We start from the raw sequence: 18,896 nt of genomic DNA on the forward strand, positions 1-18,896 counted from the left end.
GGGAAGATGAGTTGGGTTTAGACATGGGGAATAATACTCGCAGATGCAAAGAGTAAAAAGCGCCTGATGGTGCCGCTGTAGGCCAGCACACAAGGAGCAGAGACATCTCCACCCACTTTAACTGCATTACCATCGGATGAGATTTCTCAGAACAATTCCTTCATTCCCCGATTAGTTTGCATCGCGTTTGCATTTGTAAAATGTTGGTTGCTGACTCTGTTTTGGAATTGTAATGTGTTGCTCCATGCTGTAATTTGTACAAACTGGGACGTGTTTTTTTCCGAGGATGGGAGACAAAGGATTTTCTGCGCTGCAGCCGATCTTCGGTTTTGCTTCCTTTATTGTAGCGCTGCACCTCGTTAACGGAGACCTGAGTTATTCTATTCCAGAAGAGATGAAACGCCAGTCTGTTGTTGGAAATATAGCCAAAGATCTCGGTCTTGATCTGAGGACCTTATCTTCCCGAAAGGCCCGTGTTGATTCTGAGGGGACTCGTAAGCGGTACTGTGATATTAATCTGAGTACTGGAGATTTGGTCACATCGGAGAGGATGGACCGAGAAAGCCTTTGTGGCAAGAAACCCTCGTGTGTTGTGAAAGCAGATCTGGTGTTAGAAAATCCTCTGGAGCTTCATCGTGTAAGTCTTCATATTCAAGATGTAAATGACAACTCGCCAACGTTCAAAACGCAATTGATTGAAATAGAAATAAGTGAGCTAGCTGAAAAGAGTAACCGCTTTTCTATCGAGAAGGCCCATGACGCAGATATAGGTCAAAATGCTGTTCAGAGGTACAGTTTACAAAAAAACGACAACTTTATTCTCGCTGTTGACAGTAACAAGGTTGAACTTGTGCTTGAGAATACACTAGATAGAGAAAAGCAAAATGAAATTAATTTACTCCTCACAGCTTTAGATGGAGGCTCTCCTCAGCGATCAGGGACTGTAGTCATACACGTCACTGTGCTGGATGCTAATGATAACGCTCCAGTGTTTAGCCAGGCGGTTTATAAAACCAGTCTGCCAGAAAACTCTCCTCCTGATACCTTAGTGATTAATGTTAGTGCTACTGACGCAGATGAAGGTGTCAATGGAGATGTTACGTATGATTTTGGCCATGGATCTAGTGACGATGTAAATGCATTTTCTATTGATCCTAAAACTGGCGAAATTAAAGTTAGTGGTGAGATTGACTTTGAAGAAACTAGTTCGTTTGAAATAAGCGTGGAAGCTAAGGACAGTTTAGGTCTAACCTCGTACGCCACAGTTATAATAGATGTTACAGATATGAATGATAATGCCCCTGTAATATACCTAAAATCGCTGACCAACCCCATACCTGAGAACGTGTCACCTGGTGCAGAGGTGGGCATCATTAACGTGCAGGATAGAGACTCTGAGACTAACGGACAGGTCCGCTGCTCCATTCAGCAAAATGTCCCTTTTAAGTTGGTTCCTTCTATTAAAAACTATTATTCTCTGGTGACCACAGGACAACTGGACCGCGAACTAATGTCTGATTACAACATTACAATCACTGCCACTGACGAGGGCTCCCCCCCTCTGTCCTCCTCTAAAACTGTTCAGTTATCTGTGGCAGATATCAACGACAACCCACCTGTGTTTGAGGAGCAGTCCTACAGCGCATATGTGACTGAAAACAACAAACCTGGCTCCACTTTATGTTCCGTCACTGCTCGAGACCCCGACTGGAGACAAAACGGTACCGTGATTTATTCTCTGTTACCCGGTGAGGTGAACGGTGCCCCGGTGTCCTCCTATCTGTCTGTTAACGGAGACACGGGGGTGATCCATGCTGTGAGGACGTTTGATTATGAACAGTTCAGGAGTTTTAAAGTCCACGTGATGGCCAGAGACAACGGTTCTCCTCCGCTCAGCAGCAACGTGACCGTCAGTGTGTTCATATCGGATGTGAATGACAACTCTCCTCAGATACTCTACCCCGCCCCGGAGGGCAACTCCTTCATGACCGAGCTGGTCCCCAAAGCTGCACACGGAGGCTCTCTGGTGTCCAAAGTGATCGCGGTGGACGCGGACTCCGGACAGAACGCCTGGCTGTCTTATCATATAGTCAAATCCACTGATCCGGGACTTTTCACTATTGGTCTCCACAGCGGAGAGATCAGGACACAGCGGGACACTTCTGAGTCTGACAGCATGAAACAGAACCTTATTGTGTCAGTGAAAGATAACGGACAGCCCTCTCTCTCTGCCACCTGCTCCTTGTATTTACTTATCTCTGATAACTTGGCTGAGGTGCCAGAACTGAAGGATATTTCTTACGATGAGAAGAACTCCAAACTGACCTCCTATCTGATCATCGCGCTGGTGTCTGTGTCCACCTTTTTTCTCACCTTCATTATCATCATCCTGGGTGTGAGGTTTTGTCGCAGGAGAAAGCCCAGACTGTTGTTTGATGGAGCAGTCGCCATCCCCAGCGCTTATCTCCCTCCTAATTACGCAGATGTTGACGGCACAGGAACTTTACGCAGCGCTTACAATTATGACGCCTACCTGACAACAGGTTCTAGAACCAGTGACTTTAATTTCGTGTCATCTTACAATGACAACACACTGCCTGCGGACCAGACTCTGAGGAAAAGCCCTTCAGACTTTGCTGAAGTGTTTGGAGATTGTGATTCTTCTCTTGAGGTAAGAGCATCACACATGTAATTCTTTATTTTAAATATATATTAAAACATCTCCACTTTCTTTAGCAGTTTTGATTTTATAAACTTAAATGGCAGAAAGATAAAAGTTAGAGGCGGATGATATGATTTTGCCCATCCTAGTTTTTTTCACTAAGAGTTATTATCATTTATTTCCCAAATGATTTCCAATCGTTCTCTGAAACATTACCATCTCTTTTCATAGTTTAGAATGATATATTTTGTAAAGACTGTCTTAGTGCTCATTGTACAGAAGTCGACCAGGTGCCTTTGGTTATTTCTATTGCTGAAAAACTAGTTTTTCTCAGCCACCATGTTTACAGGAATCACACACCAAATAACTTTGAGTTATTCAGTCAAAGTCAAATTCAAAATCAACTTTATTGTCATTACAGTATACTGTGTGTGAGATACAGACTGGGAGATTGAAATGCTGTTTTGAATAAAAGTAAACATATCAGTAAATACATAATCCAACTTGGACGCATACAAATTCCCACATTAAGAGGCATCAATAAACTAAATATATATATATATATATATATATATATATATATATATATATATATATATATATATAAAGGCACAACAGTCAATACAAAAATAACAGTCATTTATAAATGGATGAGGATTAATATATTACAGTTGAAATATGTACACTAAATGATGGTCCAGAGCAGCGTATTGAAAGTCTTATTTATTTGTTCTTTGCTTTTTCTTTCTAATTTACATTATGCTCGGTCGCAATTGTTGTTGTATTTTGTTAGTTTTATTAGGCTCATTTATTCGAAGGGAAATAGCCCTTGTTAATCACATTATGGCTTTTGTTTTAAGGCGTCTCTGTTGTCGTTTGTTACACGTCGTCATGTTCAGATTTAATTATAGCCTTCCTGAGTAACCTCCTACAATATTTTCTGTGTTCACATTTATTGGCATTTGGCATTGTCATATTTACGGTCCCAGATACCCTACCTATTTCCTATGCTAATGTGTTACCTGTTTTTAAATGTTTTTTGGAATAAAAAAAAAATCCTACATAAATTGCCAATTTGACACAATATCTCATTAGGCTTTAAGCGTATCATACACGCTAAACCTTTTATATATTTTGATTTAAGACAGGTCTATAAGCGCCCAGACAAACACGAGTCTATTTTGCAAACATAACAAAACTGTTGTTTATTAACAGTTCCTTGGTGAAACAATTACATTTTCTTTATGCGTCATTCACGTTTTATTATCTTGATATGTCACAACGCATTTGAATATATACTTTCCAGGGTCAATTAATTTGATCTCTACAAATGCCGTTGTTGTTGTATGGCTTTGTAATGACTTGCTGCTAGAGGAAATATATGTCATTTCTAGAATAGTCTCTAGATGTCGCTATGCACCAGCTGTAATACTTTGTGTGTCGACGCACCCACTGTTGTCGAAGCACAATGTGACCTATTGTGCTGCAGTAAACCGTCCAAAGAGGCAGAGACGTGGTCTTGGATTGTGATTATTTTGGTTTAAAACGTATTTTTTGGCTTTGTTCCTGTTTACTAACTAAAGTGGACGTTTAGTGTTTCAGATAGGCGTCACGGTGACCATCATGGGGTTCACATTACGAATATGTCTCGTTGATTTGCTGCTGTTTTCTTTGCGTATGGCCAATGGAGATGTAAGCCTTTCTTTTCCGGAGGAGATGAAACGCGGATCGGTGATCGGAAATATTGCCAAGGACCTGGGTCTTGAAACAAGCAGACTTTCCGCTCGGAAGGCCCGAGTTGATACTGATGGGAGCGACACGCGTTATTGTGATTTAAACCTCCGTAATGGGGATCTGACTGTTGCCGAGAGGATTGACAGGGAGGGCCTCTGTGGAGACAAAGCGTCTTGCGTTTTAAAACAAGAGCTTATGTTAGAGAATCCATTAGAATTACATCGAATTAGTCTTCATGTTCAGGACATAAATGATAACTCTCCGCAATTTAATAACGACTTGATCCAGATAGATATACGTGAATCTGCGGTAAAAGGTGCTCGTTTTCCAATAGAAGAAGCAAATGATGCAGACGTAGGCAAATATTCTGTTCAGACGTACAACCTCCAGAGCAATGAGAATTTTATTCTCGGAGTTGGAACTAATTCTGTTGAGCTTGTCCTCAACAAAGAGCTTGACCGCGAAAATGTAAAGGAAATCCATCTACTTCTTACAGCACTGGATGGTGGTTCTCCTCAGAGATCAGGTACTGTGGTCATTCAGATCACTGTGCTCGATGCTAATGATAACGTACCTGTGTTCAGTCAGGCAGTTTACAAGGCTAGTCTGCCTGAAAATTCTCCACTAGACACTGTCATACTTAAAGTGAGTGCCACTGATGCAGACGAGGGACTCAATGGAGACGTTACATATGGATTTGGACGCATATCGGAAGATGTTAAGTTGCTGTTTACCATAGATCATAAGACAGGCGATATAAAGTTAACTACCGATGTTGATTTTGAAACGGCGTCCTCTTTTGAACTGCGCATCACAGCAAAAGATGGTTTGGGATTAACTTCTTATGCCAAAGTCATTATTGACGTTACCGATGTTAATGACAACGCCCCTATTATTAACCTAAAATCACTTACCAGTCCCATACCCGAGAACCTATCACCTGGTTCAGAGGTGGGCATCATTAACGTGCAGGATAGAGACTCTGAGAATAACAGACAGGTCCGCTGCTCCATTCAGCAAAACGTCCCTTTTAAGTTGGTTCCTTCTATTAAAAACTATTATTCTCTGGTGACCACAGGACAACTGGACCGTGAACTAATGTCTGATTACAACATTACAATCACTGCCACTGACGAGGGCTCACCCCCACTGTCCTCCTCTAAAACTGTTCAGCTATCTGTAGCAGACATCAACGACAACCCACCTGTGTTTGAGGAGCAGTCCTACAGCGCATATGTGACTGAAAACAACAAACCTGACTCCAATTTATGTTCCGTTACTGCTCTAGACCCCGACTGGAGACAAAACGGTACCGTGATTTATTCTCTGTTACCCGGTGAGGTGAACGGTGCCCCGGTGTCCTCATATGTGTCTATTAACGGAGACACGGGGGTGATCCACGCTGTCAGGTCGTTTGATTACGAACAGTTCAGGAGTTTTAAAGTCCACGTGATGGCCAGAGACAACGGTTCTCCTCCGCTCAGCAGCAACGTGACCGTCAGTGTGTTCATATCGGATGTGAATGACAACTCTCCTCAGATACTGTACCCCGCCCCGGAGGGCAACTCCTTTATGACCGAGCTGGTCCCCAAAGCTGCACACGGAGGCTCTCTGGTGTCCAAAGTGATCGCGGTGGACGCGGACTCCGGACAGAACGCCTGGCTGTCCTATCATATAGTCAAATCCACTGATCCGGAACTTTTCACTATTGGTCTCCACAGCGGAGAGATCAGGACACAGCGGGACATTTCTGAGTCTGACAGCATGAAACAGAACCTTGTTGTGTCAGTGAAAGATAACGGACAGCCCTCTCTCTCTGCCACCTGCTCCATCTATTTACTTATCTCTGATAACTTGGCTGAGGTGCAAGAACTGAAGGATATTTCTTACGATGAGAAGAACTCCAAACTGACCTCTTACCTGATCATTGCGCTGGTGTCCGTGTCCACCTTTTTTCTCACCTTCATTATCATCATCCTGGGTGTGAGGTTTTGTCGCAGGAGAAAGCCCAGACTGTTGTTTGATGGAGCAGTTGCCATCCCCAGCGCTTATCTCCCTCCTAATTACGCAGATGTTGACGGCACAGGAACTTTACGCAGCGCTTACAATTATGACGCCTACCTGACAACAGGTTCTAGAACCAGTGACTTTAAGTTTGTGACATCTTACAATGACAACACACTGCCTGCTGACCAGACTTTGAGGAAAAGCCCTTCAGACTTTGCTGAAGTGTTTGGAGACTGTGATTCTTCTCCTGAGGTAGGAGCCTTTTGAGTGTACCTTCATGTATTGTTGTGTACGTGTTGACAAGTTTTATCTTCTGCAAATGTGTGTGCTTTCTGTTAAATTGTTTTGTGGATTTTGAATTTTGGTTAGCAGAAGATTTCAAAAAGTATTAATCCTGTAAATTACATAAACCCATTATTTGCTGCCATGTTATTAACACTTCTTTCTTGTCAAATTCATGTTTGGGTGGATTTAGTTCGGGGTGATCTTTCATATTATTTACATAGGCTATACTGTAGTAAACTTGTTGTTTGTCACACAGCATTTTTGTCAATCCTCCAGTTTGTATTACTTTTGACTTTATTTGAACTGTACTTGATTATTTATAACAGCTGCAGTTCCTACGCCCGATTTGGCATGGATGTATGGATAAGGTTCTATGAGCGAGTTAGCATTTTCTTCTTAGAAACTCTGTTACTCACATCAAAGCAGTCTAACAACACTTAATATTTTGCTATGGGACGAAGTTTACCTTACAGCTCTCTGGTCTAATGGTGAAATCGGTCCTTACTGGTTTTGAGATATCTATCCATGGTGTTGAAACACTCCTCGTGCATATTCACAACTCAAGATATAAGAAGATGACCCGTTATTTATCCCGAGGGGAAATTAAATGTGTCACTCTGATTGTTGAATTCACATAGTAAAGTACAAATAAACATGCATGCATACGAATGCACAGTACCAATACACACATGCAAAAGAATACAGATATGCACAAACACGTGCATTGTTTTGGAGAGGTTATCCTGCTCCAGGACGAAGTTGTAGATGTGTTTTTCCTTGGATCCACTTATACATGTGATCCAATACTATTAAATTCAACTTGCAACATTTTAAACAAATTAGACCCTTCTTAACTGTCAATGCGGCAAAGTCATACCTACACTGTATGATTCTATCCCACATTGAATACTGTTTCACAAACTGGTCATTTGCTTGTGCCACAAACCTGAAACCCATAGAACAGCTGTACAAGAGAGCTATCAAGGTTTTTGACAGAAAGCCAAATTCATACCACCACTGTACCATCCTTGAAAAATTTCAATTTCTTGAGCTTTTACAATTGTAAGTCTTTTAAGAGTATATGCTTTATTTATAAATATTTACATGGACTGGCCCCCCCCTCCCTTAGGGGAATTCATCCACAAAAAAACCACTGGATGCTGCACTAGATCAGAAACCAGAGGAGACTGTGAAGTCCACCACAGACGGACCACTTTTGGACAAAATATCCTATCCATTAAAGGCAGCTCATTATGGAATAGCCTCCCTAATGAGATACGGGATTGTCCCACTCTCAATAGCTTCAAAGGTCAACTCAAAGAATATTTAAGAAACAAACAGACGTGCAATCACCGCTAAATGCACTTTAACACAGGGGTATCTCCTCTTGCACTTTATGTAGCTCTTGTATCCTCTCTTGCACTTTATATGTCGTTGCTGCTATATTGTATTACCATGTCATACATACTTGTGTATGCTGCTCTTGCTCTTTTGCACCTTTTGCATAACATGTATTTTGTTTTGCTATGTTTGTAATGTTTTATGTGAGGGACTGCGGATGGAAATGAGCTCAAAGCTAAATCAGCCACTGTTACGCTTGACACATTTTAATGTTTTAAGTGTTTATTACTGCGCATTGTCCCTGCCAAATAAACGAATAAATAAAATAAATAAATAAATTAGGCTAAATGAACGATAGTTATATAATTATCTAAATTGTTATTAATAATATAGTTGTTCAGTAAAATGATATTTAAATTAGTAAAGATAACCTCCATTAGAATCACGTATATCTTTTACAAAATCTAAATTATTATCAACCTTTTTATAGAAGCAATTTTACATTTTTGTTTAATTTTCAACAGTACTTTTATATTTTTCGCTAAATGTTTATTTCTGTATGATATTATAGATTGGATTGTTATTTACCTGACCTTGTTTGGTATTTTTCTTTTAAACACCTTCAGTTTTATGTTAGTTTTATAACACAGGGTAAGTTGCAGTGTCATGCATTTAGGCCTTTTTGTTAGGGGTTAATAGGATGCGTTTATTTAATGTCATGATATTATATCAGTCAGTCACAGAAGGACTGTTTCTGCTAAACGAGCACGTTCGTTTTTGATATGTTAGGTACATTTTCCTGAAGATAGTTATGCACTTTTCCCGAAGTCAAATTTAAAATGCAGGACTCTCCGATGCAATGCAGTTTTTTTACATCTTGGTATTTGAAACACGTTATATAAGAAAACAGATCGAAGTATCATCCCCATCACTGTCCATGGTGCTGGACCTTCCATCTCTGATAATACTGCAAACGAATCTTTTTGAGCTACACATTTATATTGTCTTGACATCAATTGATGGAGGAAAACGAAATTGCCATAGTAAATCAGAGCTGTCTCTTTCTATCTGCATTATATCCATTGAAAAGTATTTGTTTTCAACCGATGGTCACACGCCACAGTTCATATATTTGAGTGAATTACCTTCACGTGATTTTAGACTTTTGGAAAACTATTTCATAACCTAACATTGTGAAGATATAAAGAGACTCGTGGTGTCGCTGTCGGCTAACAGAACATGGACGCACACCACCCCACCCACAAGTACTGAACGCAAGTCGGTTGTATTTTTCCAAGACGATCGGTTGAAACCTCGAAGATATTTTGTATGGTCCGCAGTAGCCAGAGTTGGATTATAGAGGTTTTTTGGAAGTACTTTTAATTATAATCTGGATAATACGGTGGACATTAACACGACGAAAACTGGGTTTGTGTCAGGATGGGAGACAAAGGATTTTCAGCGCTGCAGCCGATCTTCGGCTTTGCTTCCTTTATTGTAGCGCTGCACCTCGTTAACGGAGACCTGAGTTATTCTATTCCAGAAGAGATGAAACGGGAGTCTATTATTGGGAATGTAGCCAAAGATCTCAGTCTTGATCTGAGGACTTTATCTTCCCGGAAGGCCCGTGTTGATTTTGAGGGGACTCGTAAATCGTACTGTGATATTAATCTGAGTACTGGAGATTTGGTCACATCGGAGAGAATGGACCGAGAAAGCCTTTGTGGCAAGAAACCCTCGTGTGTTGTGAAAGTAGATCTGGTGTTAGAAAACCCCCTGGAGCTTCATCGTGTTAGTCTTCATATTCAAGATGTAAACGACAACTCGCCGCAGTTCAATGAGAATTTGATTGAAATGGAAATAAGGGAGTCAGCTGAAAAGGGTAATCGCTTCTCTATCGAGAAAGCCCATGACGCAGATATAGGTCAAAATGCTGTTCAGAGTTACAGTTTACAAAAAAATGAAAACTTCATTCTCGCTGTTGACAGTAATAAGGTTGAACTTGTGCTAGAGAATAAACTTGATCGTGAAAAGCGAAATGAAATTAATTTGCTCCTCACAGCTTTAGATGGAGGCTCTCCTCAGAGATCAGGTACTGTAGTCATACACGTCACTGTGCTGGATGCTAATGATAACGCCCCAGTGTTTAGCCAGGCCGTCTATAAAGCCAGTCTGCCTGAAAACTCTCCTCCAGATACCATAGTGATTAATGTTAGTGCTACTGACGCAGATGAAGGACTGAATGGAGATGTGACTTATAATTTTGGCCACGGATCTGATGATGATATAAATGCATTTTCTATCGATCCTAAATCGGGAGAAGTTAAAGTTACTGGAGTGATTGACTTTGAGGAAAGGAGTTCCTTTGAAATCAGTATAAAAGCTAAAGATGGTTTAGGACTAACCTCTTACACCAAAGTTATAATAGATGTTACAGATATGAATGATAATGCCCCTGTAATATACCTGAAATCCCTGACTAACCCCATACCAGAGAACGTGTCACCTGGTTCAGAGGTGGGCATCATTAACGTGCAGGATAGAGACTCTGAGAATAACAGACAGGTCCGCTGCTCCATTCAGCAAAACGTCCCTTTTAAGTTGGTTCCTTCTATTAAAAACTATTATTCTCTGGTGACCACAGGACAACTGGACCGTGAACTAGTGTCTGATTACAACATTACAATCACTGCCACTGACGAGGGCTCACCCCCCCTGTCCTCCTCTAAAACTGTTCAGTTATCTGTAGCAGACATCAACGACAACCCACCTGTGTTTGAGGAGCAGTCCTACAGCGCATATGTGACTGAAAACAACAAACCTGGCTCCACTTTATGTTCCGTTACTGCTCGAGACCCCGACTGGAGACAAAACGGTACCGTGATTTATTCTCTGTTACCCGGTGAGGTGAACGGTGCCCCGGTGTCCTCCTATCTGTCTGTTAACGGAGACACGGGAGTGATCCACGCTGTCAGGTCGTTTGATTTTGAACAGTTCAGGCGATTTAAAGTCCACGTGATGGCCAGAGACAACGGTTCTCCTCCGCTCAGCAGCAACGTGACTGTCAGTGTGTTCATATCGGATGTGAATGACAACTCTCCTCAGATACTGTACCCCGCTCCGGAGGGCAACTCCTTTATGACTGAGCTGGTCCCCAAAGCTGCACACGGAGGCTCTCTGGTGTCCAAAGTGATCGCGGTGGACGCGGACTCCGGACAGAACGCCTGGCTGTCCTATCATATAGTCAAATCCACTGATCCGGGACTTTTCACTATTGGTCTCCACAGCGGAGAGATCAGGACACAGCGGGACATTTCTGAGTCTGACAGCATGAAACAGAACCTTGTTGTGTCAGTGAAAGATAACGGACAGCCCTCTCTCTCTGCCACCTGCTCCATGTATTTACTTATCTCTGATAACTTGGCTGAGGTGCCAGAACTGAAGGACATTTCTTACGATGAGAATAACTCAAAACTGACCTCTTACCTGATCATCGCGCTGGTATCAGTGTCCACCTTTTTCCTCACCTTCATTATCATCATCCTGGGTGTGAGGTTTTGTCGCAGGGGAAAGCCCAGACTGTTGTTTGATGGAGCAGTCGCCATCCCCAGCGCTTATCTTCCTCCTAATTACGCAGATGTTGACGGAACAGGAACTTTACGCAGCGCTTACAATTATGACGCCTACCTGACAACAGGTTCTAGAACCAGTGACTTTAATTTTGTGTCATCTTACAATGACAACACACTGCCTGCTGACCAGACTCTGAGGAAAAGCCCTTCAGACTTTGCTGAAGTGTTTGGAGATTGTGATTCTTCTCCTGAGGTAGGAGCCTTCCCGTGTATTTGTCATAGTTGATGTATTGTTTCTAACTTGTTGAACAACAAAGTTTTATATTATTCAAATGTGTGTGCTTCCTGCTAAATTGTTTTGTGGATTTTGAATTTTGGATAGCAGAAGATTTCCAAAATTATTAATTCTGTAAATTACATAACCATTGTTTGCTGCATTTTTATTGACAGTTTTTTTCTTGTCAAATTCATATTTGCTTGGATTTAGTTTAGGGGTGATGTTTCACAATATATACCTATATAGTAAACTCGTTGTTCGTCCCACAGCATTTTTGTCAATCACCTGCCCCTTCTACTAGTTATCACGTTATGTTAACTGTCCATGATTAATTATGATTAAATCCAGGGAGCAGTTGTAGATGTATTTTTCCTTAGATACCCTATCAAATGTGATTTGACTAAATGAACAATATATAATTATCTGAATTGTTATTTTTAATAGTGTTGTTTAATAACATATTTTAATTAGTAACGATAGCTTTCCATAAGAATCTCGTGTATTTATTGAAAAATCTAAATTATTTTCAACCTTTTCAATTCGGAAGCTATTTTTTGTTTTGTTTCCAACACTACTTTTATATTTTTTGCTAGATGGTTATCAGTGTATGGTATTATAGTTAGGTTTGTTGTTATTTTCTTGACCTTATTTGTTATTTTCTTTAAAACAAAGGTCTGCATTTTTATATTAGTTTTATAAGACAGTGTTAGGGTATGTTGCAGTGTCATGCATTTAGGCCTTTTTGTTAGGGCTTAGTAGGATGCTTTATTTAATGTCATGATAGTATATCAGTCAGTCACGTACGTACGTTTTTGATACTTCAGGTCAATGTTGCTGTACTGTAAGTGTAACCTTCTACATGTTCATAATTTAACTAATATGTATTTTCTAAGTCTAATATATATTTTTTGCAATATTTAATGTGTGCAATATTTAGAGTCTTTTATTTTGAAGTCCAAGCTCACGTCTCGTTATGCTGTTCTCGCGTGAGTTAGAGAGCGAGAGAGAGACAAGAAACTGAGACGGATACTTTTATAGCTCCGTTTGTTTAAGTTTATTCTTATAAAGTTTTAAGGACTGAAGAATACTTCCCTCTGTTTTCAGAGCATGCAGCCAACGATGTATATTGTTGTTTGTATTTACTATACGTTTATTACTGATAATATGTTTGTCATTTAAACTGTTTGTTTATGTGTAGTTTTCACGGTGGATTCGAAGAGGAATACAGTCGTTATGAGAAAGCCACTTGTGTTTGCCTCTGCTTCGAGGGAATTACAGTTGCTTAATATAGTTACGTACATGCACCTAATTCAAAGTTAAAATGCAGGACTCTCAGTTGCAATGCAGTTTTTTTAACATCGTGGTATTTGAAACTTGTTATTTAAGAAAAAGGTCGAAGTATATTTGCCATCACTGTCCATGGTGCTGAACCTTACATCTCTGATAATCCTGCAAATGGAATGTTGTATCTATTTATTTTGTCTTCACAATAATGTCTGGAGGAAAACGAAATGGCTATATTGAATCAGATGCTGTCTCTTTCTATCTGCATTATATCCAATGAAAAGTAGTTGTTTTCAACTGATAGTCACGTGTCATATGTGAATGAATTACCTTCACGTGATTTCAGACTATGGGAAAACTATTTCACAACCTAACATTGTGAAGATATAAAACGACTCATGGTGTCGCTGTCGGTTTACAGAACATGAACGCACACCGTTATCACTATGTTTACTGTCCTTGATTAATTAGAACAACCGCTGTTGTTACGCCCGATTCAGCATGTATGTATGGATGAGGTTCTATAGTCTAAGAACGAGTTAACATTCACTTATTAGAACTCTCTTAATCACATCACTGCAGTCTGAGAACACTTATTCTTTTGCTGATGACAAAGTTTGACAAACAGTGCTCTGGTCTATTGGTGACCTCCGTCCTTACTGGTTTTGTGACATCTGTCCATGTTGCTGAAACACTCCTCATGCATATTCTCAACGGAAGATATATAAGATGTTTTTTAGAGAGGTGCCAGAGCGAAGAGGCTTCCTGATTTTCGGCTCCAGGGAGCAGTTGTAGATGTATTTTTCCTTAGATACACTATCAAATGTGATTAGGCTAAATGAACGATAGTAATATAATGATCTGAATTGTTATTCATAATATTGTTGTTTCTTAATATATTTAAATGATGTCACATGTATTTATTCAACAATCTATATTATTATCAACTTTTTCATTTTGGAAGCTATTTTTTGTTTTGTTTTCAACACTACTTTTATATTTTTAGCTAAATGCTTATCCGTTATTATAGTTAGGTTTGTTGTTATTTTCCTGACCTTGTTTCTTATTTTCTATAAAACACCTACAATTGTATATTAGTTTTTATAACACAGTGTCAGGGTAAGTTGCAGTGTGAAGCATTTAGGCCTTTTTGTAAGGGCTTAATAGGATGCTTTATTTAATGTCATGATAATATATTAATCAGTCACAGAAGGATTGTTTCTGCTAAACGAATACGTACGTTGTTGATACTTTAGGTAAATTTTGCTGAAGATAGGTATGTACTTTTACTTGAGTCACATTTAAAATGCTCTCAGATGCAATGCAGTTGCAAAATACCGTTTTTTAACATCGTGATATTTTAAACTTCTTATTTAAGAAAAAAGATCGAAGTATCTTCCCCATCACTGTCCATGGTGCTGGACATTACATCTCTGTAAACAAGCCCTCATGTGATCTTCCTTTTGACTCTCTCCATGGTACTGAAACAACATATTTTCTCCTTTAGACATAATTTCAAATGTTCCAATGTTTCATTATAATTATGATAATAATTATAATAATACATATATATATATATATATATAATGATATTAATGATTACACTAATCATTATTATGCATAATAAGTAATGATTACAAGAACATACTTTATTTGTTACCACATACACGTGATATAAGTGATCGAAAAATTGTTCATTTGTTAAAGGTAGGGTAGGTAATTCACTTCAGAAACACTTTTTGTTATATTCCATAGAATATTCTAACATCCCGATAGCAATGAATACATTACATGCTTTGACAATAAATATATACAAATATTTCATCTGTGGAAGTGGCGCTGTAAAAAGGCTCAGATAATTGGGTGGACTACCTGCCTGTCAGCCTTCCATCTCGTGCACAAACTTATCTCGTGCCCTCATTGGTCATGTGCGCGTTCGTGTGTGTTGGAGGAGGGGCTCTGTAAGGAAGTCTGAAGGAATGGGCAGATTTTTTTCGGTTGTATACTTTCAAATTCTAGCTTAGCTGGTTTCTCCATTCTTACCTACCCTACCTTTAATTGAATGAGTGGTTTGTGTTTAACAATAGTGTTCAACATTTACATTTTTCATGCTTCTATTTCTTTACTTGTTTTTATTTCTAGGTTTTTGTCTATAATTAAATACACAATGCAATCAAATAATAAAACTGTGATATTTAATAAGCATCTTTTTTTATTATTTTAACTTTGAGCATTGTACATTACGTTGTGATGTTTTTTTGTTTTACATATGGCACAAAGTTCGTATTGAAGTTAGGGAAGATGAGTTGGGTTTAGACCATAGACTGTATATATAAAGGTTTAGACATGGGGAATAATACTCGCAGATGCAAAGAGTAAAAAGCGCCTGATGGTGCCGCTGTAGGCCAGCACAAAAGGAGCAGAGACATCTCCACCCACTTTAACTGCATTACCATCGGATGAGATTTCTCAGAACAATTCCTTCATTCCCCGATTAGTTTGCATCGCGTTTGCATTTGTAAAATGTTGGTTGCTGACTCTGTTTTGGAATTTTAATTGGTTGTTCCATGCTGTAATTTGTACAAACTGGGACGTGTTTTTTTTTTCCGAGGATGGGAGACAAAGGATTTTCTGCGCTGCGGCCGATTTTCTGCTTTTCTTCCTTTATTGTAGCGCTGCACCTCGTTAACGGAGACCTGAGTTATTCTATTCCAGAAGAGATTAAACGGGAGTCTGTTGTTGGAAATATAGCCAAAGATCTCGGTCTTGATCTGAGGACATTATCTAACCGAAAGGCCCGTATTGATTCTGAGGGGACTCGTAAGCGGTACTGTGATATGAATCTGAGTACTGGAGATTTGGTCACATCGGAGAGAATGGACCGAGAAAGCCTTTGTGGCAAGAAACCCTCGTGTGTTGTGAAAGTAGATCTGGTGTTAGAAAATCCTCTGGAGCTTCATCGTGTTAGTCTCCATGTTCAAGATGTAAACGACAACTCGCCGAAATTCAAAAAACACTTGATTGAAATGGAGATAGGCGAGTCAGCTGATAAGGGTTACCGCTTCTCTATCGAGGAGGCTCATGACGCAGATATAGGTCAAAATGCTGTTCAGAGATACAGTTTACAAAAAAACGAAAACTTTATTCTCGCTGTTGACAGTAACAAGGTTGAACTCGTACTGGAGAATACACTTGATCGTGAAAAACTACAAGAGATCAATTTGCTCCTCACAGCTTTAGATGGAGGCTCTCCTCAGAGATCAGGTACTGTAGTCATACACGTCACTGTGCTGGATGCTAATGATAACGCCCCAGTGTTTAGTCAGGCGGTTTATAAAGCCAGTGTGCCTGAAAACTCTCCTCCTGATACCTTAGTAATTAATGTTAGTGCTACTGACGCAGATAAAGGGGTAAATGGAGATGTGACATATGAATTAGGCCATTTGTCTGACGATGATGTAAATGCATTTTCTATTGATTCTAAAACCGGAGAAATCAGAGTAACTGGTGCGGTTGACTTTGAAGATATTAGTACTTTTGAAATGAGCGTGGAGGCTAAGGACAGTTTAGGGTTATCTTCTTACGCTAAAGTTATAATAGATGTTACGGATATGAATGATAATGCCCCTGTAATATACCTGAAATCCCTGACTAACCCCATACCTGAGAACGTGTCACCTGGTGCAGAGGTGGGCATCATTAACGTGCAGGATAGAGACTCTGAGACTAACGGACAGGTCCGCTGCTCCATTCAGCAAAACGTCCCTTTTAAGTTGGTTCCTTCTATTAAAAACTATTATTCTCTGGTGACCACAGGACAACTGGACCGTGAACTAGTGTCTGATTACAACATTACAATCGCTGCCACTGACGAGGGATCTCCCCCTCTGTCCTCCTCTAAAACTGTTCAGTTATCTGTAGCAGACATCAACGACAACCCACCTGTGTTTGAGGAGCAGTCCTACAGCGCATATGTGACTGAAAACAACAAACCTGGCTCCACTTTATGTTCTGTTACTGCTCGAGATCCCGACTGGAGACAAAACGGAACCGTGATTTATTCTCTGTTACCCGGTGAGGTGAACGGGGCCCCGGTGTCCTCCTATCTGTCTGTTAACGGAGACACGGGGGTGATCCACGCTGTGAGGTCGTTTGATTATGAACAGTTCAGGAGTTTTAAAGTCCACGTGATGGCCAGAGACAACGGTTCTCCTCCGCTCAGCAGCAACGTGACCGTCAGTGTGTTCATATCGGATGTGAATGACAACTCTCCTCAGATACTGTACCCCTCCCCGGAAGGCAACTCCTTCATGACCGAGCTGGTCCCCAAAGCTGCACACGGAGGCTCTCTGGTGTCCAAAGTGATCGCGGTGGACGCGGACTCCGGACAGAACGCCTGGCTGTCCTATCATATAGTCAAATCCACTGATCCGGGACTTTTCACTATTGGTCTCCACAGCGGAGAGATCAGGACACAGCGGGACATTTCTGAGTCTGACAGCATGAAACAGAACCTTATTGTGTCAGTGAAAGATAACGGACAGCCCTCTCTCTCTGCCACCTGCTCCATGTATTTACTTATCTCTGATAACTTTGCTGAGGTGCCAGAACTGAAGGATATTTCTTATGATGAGAAGAACTCCAAACTGACCTCTTACCTGATCATCGCGCTAGTGTCTGTGTCCACCTTTTTTCTCACCTTCATTATCATCATCCTCGGTGTGAGGTTTTGTCGCAGGAGAAAGCCCAGACTGTTGTTTGATGGAGCAGTTGCCATCCCCAGCGCTTATCTCCCTCCTAATTACGCAGATGTTGACGGAACAGGAACTTTACGCAGCGCTTACAATTATGACGCCTACCTGACAACAGGTTCTAGAACCAGTGACTTTAAGTTTGTGTCATCTTACAATGACAACACACTGCCTGCTGACCAGACTCTGAGGAAAAGCCCTTCAGACTTTGCTGAAGTGTTTGGAGATTGTGATTCTTTACCTGAGGTAGGAAGTTGTGTCACTTAATGTTTTACCTATTTGCAACTTCATTATCCTGTCAATATACTGTTCAAAACTCTTTTTGTCTTAGTGTTTTTAAACAGTTATTTTGGTCAATTTAATATGAATTGAAGTTTATTCAGTCGTACTCCACAATTGACCTAATTCATACAATGCATCACTTGATCACATTGGTTATTCTGTCGTAGTATACAGACGTGTCTAATCTATTCGTAATTCGAGTAGATTAAACTATTAATTTAAACAGATTTTAATCATATTTCCCCCCAAAAGTATTTCTGTCTAAATAGCTCTTGTGTTCTTTGTTGAGCTGGAGATTATTGTTTTTATTCTCTGTCCTTGGGGCTGAACCTCACTTCTTCTCTTGTTGTGTTTAATCAGAAACAGCCTACTCCTGTCAATTATCATATCGTTTTTAATCATTTGAGATTTCAATTGTGCAGCCCTTACAATTATGAAGCCTATACCTGACAACAGGTTCCTGAGCCAGTGACTTTAAGTTCCTGTAATCTTACAATGACAACACAGTGCTTCTCCATCCAATATTTAGCGTTGATTGTATCGTTCAGGTAGCCTTGTATTTACCTATTTCACTACCCTATGCGCTGGATTCATGTGCCTTTGTATGCAATGTGTTTTTAGCAAGAGCATATATTTATATATATATATATATATATATATATATATATATACAGTGGAGGAAATAAGTATTTGATCCCTTG

The 18,896-nt window shown here is 40.1% G+C and overlaps 4 protein-coding genes across 4 annotated transcripts; all 4 read left to right on the forward strand.

Moving 5' to 3' along the window:
* Window positions 1–286: 286 nt before the first annotated feature.
* LOC117485482 (protocadherin gamma-A11-like) lies at window positions 287–2,692 on the forward strand. Its single transcript, XM_034134033.1, has one exon. It carries the CDS (start codon window positions 287–289, stop codon window positions 2,690–2,692), a length of 2,406 nt encoding a protein of 801 aa, XP_033989924.1.
* Window positions 2,693–4,285: 1,593 nt separating this feature from the next.
* Window positions 4,286–6,670, forward strand: LOC117485483 (protocadherin gamma-A11-like). The gene has a single exon (XM_034134034.1). The coding sequence runs from the start codon at window positions 4,286–4,288 to the stop codon at window positions 6,668–6,670; it is 2,385 nt and encodes a 794-aa protein (XP_033989925.1).
* Window positions 6,671–8,116: 1,446 nt separating this feature from the next.
* Window positions 8,117–11,887, forward strand: LOC117485484 (protocadherin gamma-A11-like). Its single transcript, XM_034134035.1, has 2 exons — window positions 8,117–8,135; window positions 9,531–11,887. Exons 1-2 carry the CDS (start codon window positions 8,117–8,119, stop codon window positions 11,885–11,887), a joined length of 2,376 nt encoding a protein of 791 aa, XP_033989926.1.
* Window positions 11,888–15,774: 3,887 nt separating this feature from the next.
* LOC117485485 (protocadherin beta-15-like) lies at window positions 15,775–18,180 on the forward strand. The gene has a single exon (XM_034134036.1). It carries the CDS (start codon window positions 15,775–15,777, stop codon window positions 18,178–18,180), a length of 2,406 nt encoding a protein of 801 aa, XP_033989927.1.
* The last annotated feature ends 716 nt before the right edge of the window (window positions 18,181–18,896 follow it).

Source organism: Trematomus bernacchii, unplaced genomic scaffold (assembly GCF_902827165.1).
Source record: "Trematomus bernacchii unplaced genomic scaffold, fTreBer1.1, whole genome shotgun sequence".
NCBI lineage: Eukaryota > Metazoa > Chordata > Actinopteri > Perciformes > Nototheniidae > Trematomus > Trematomus bernacchii.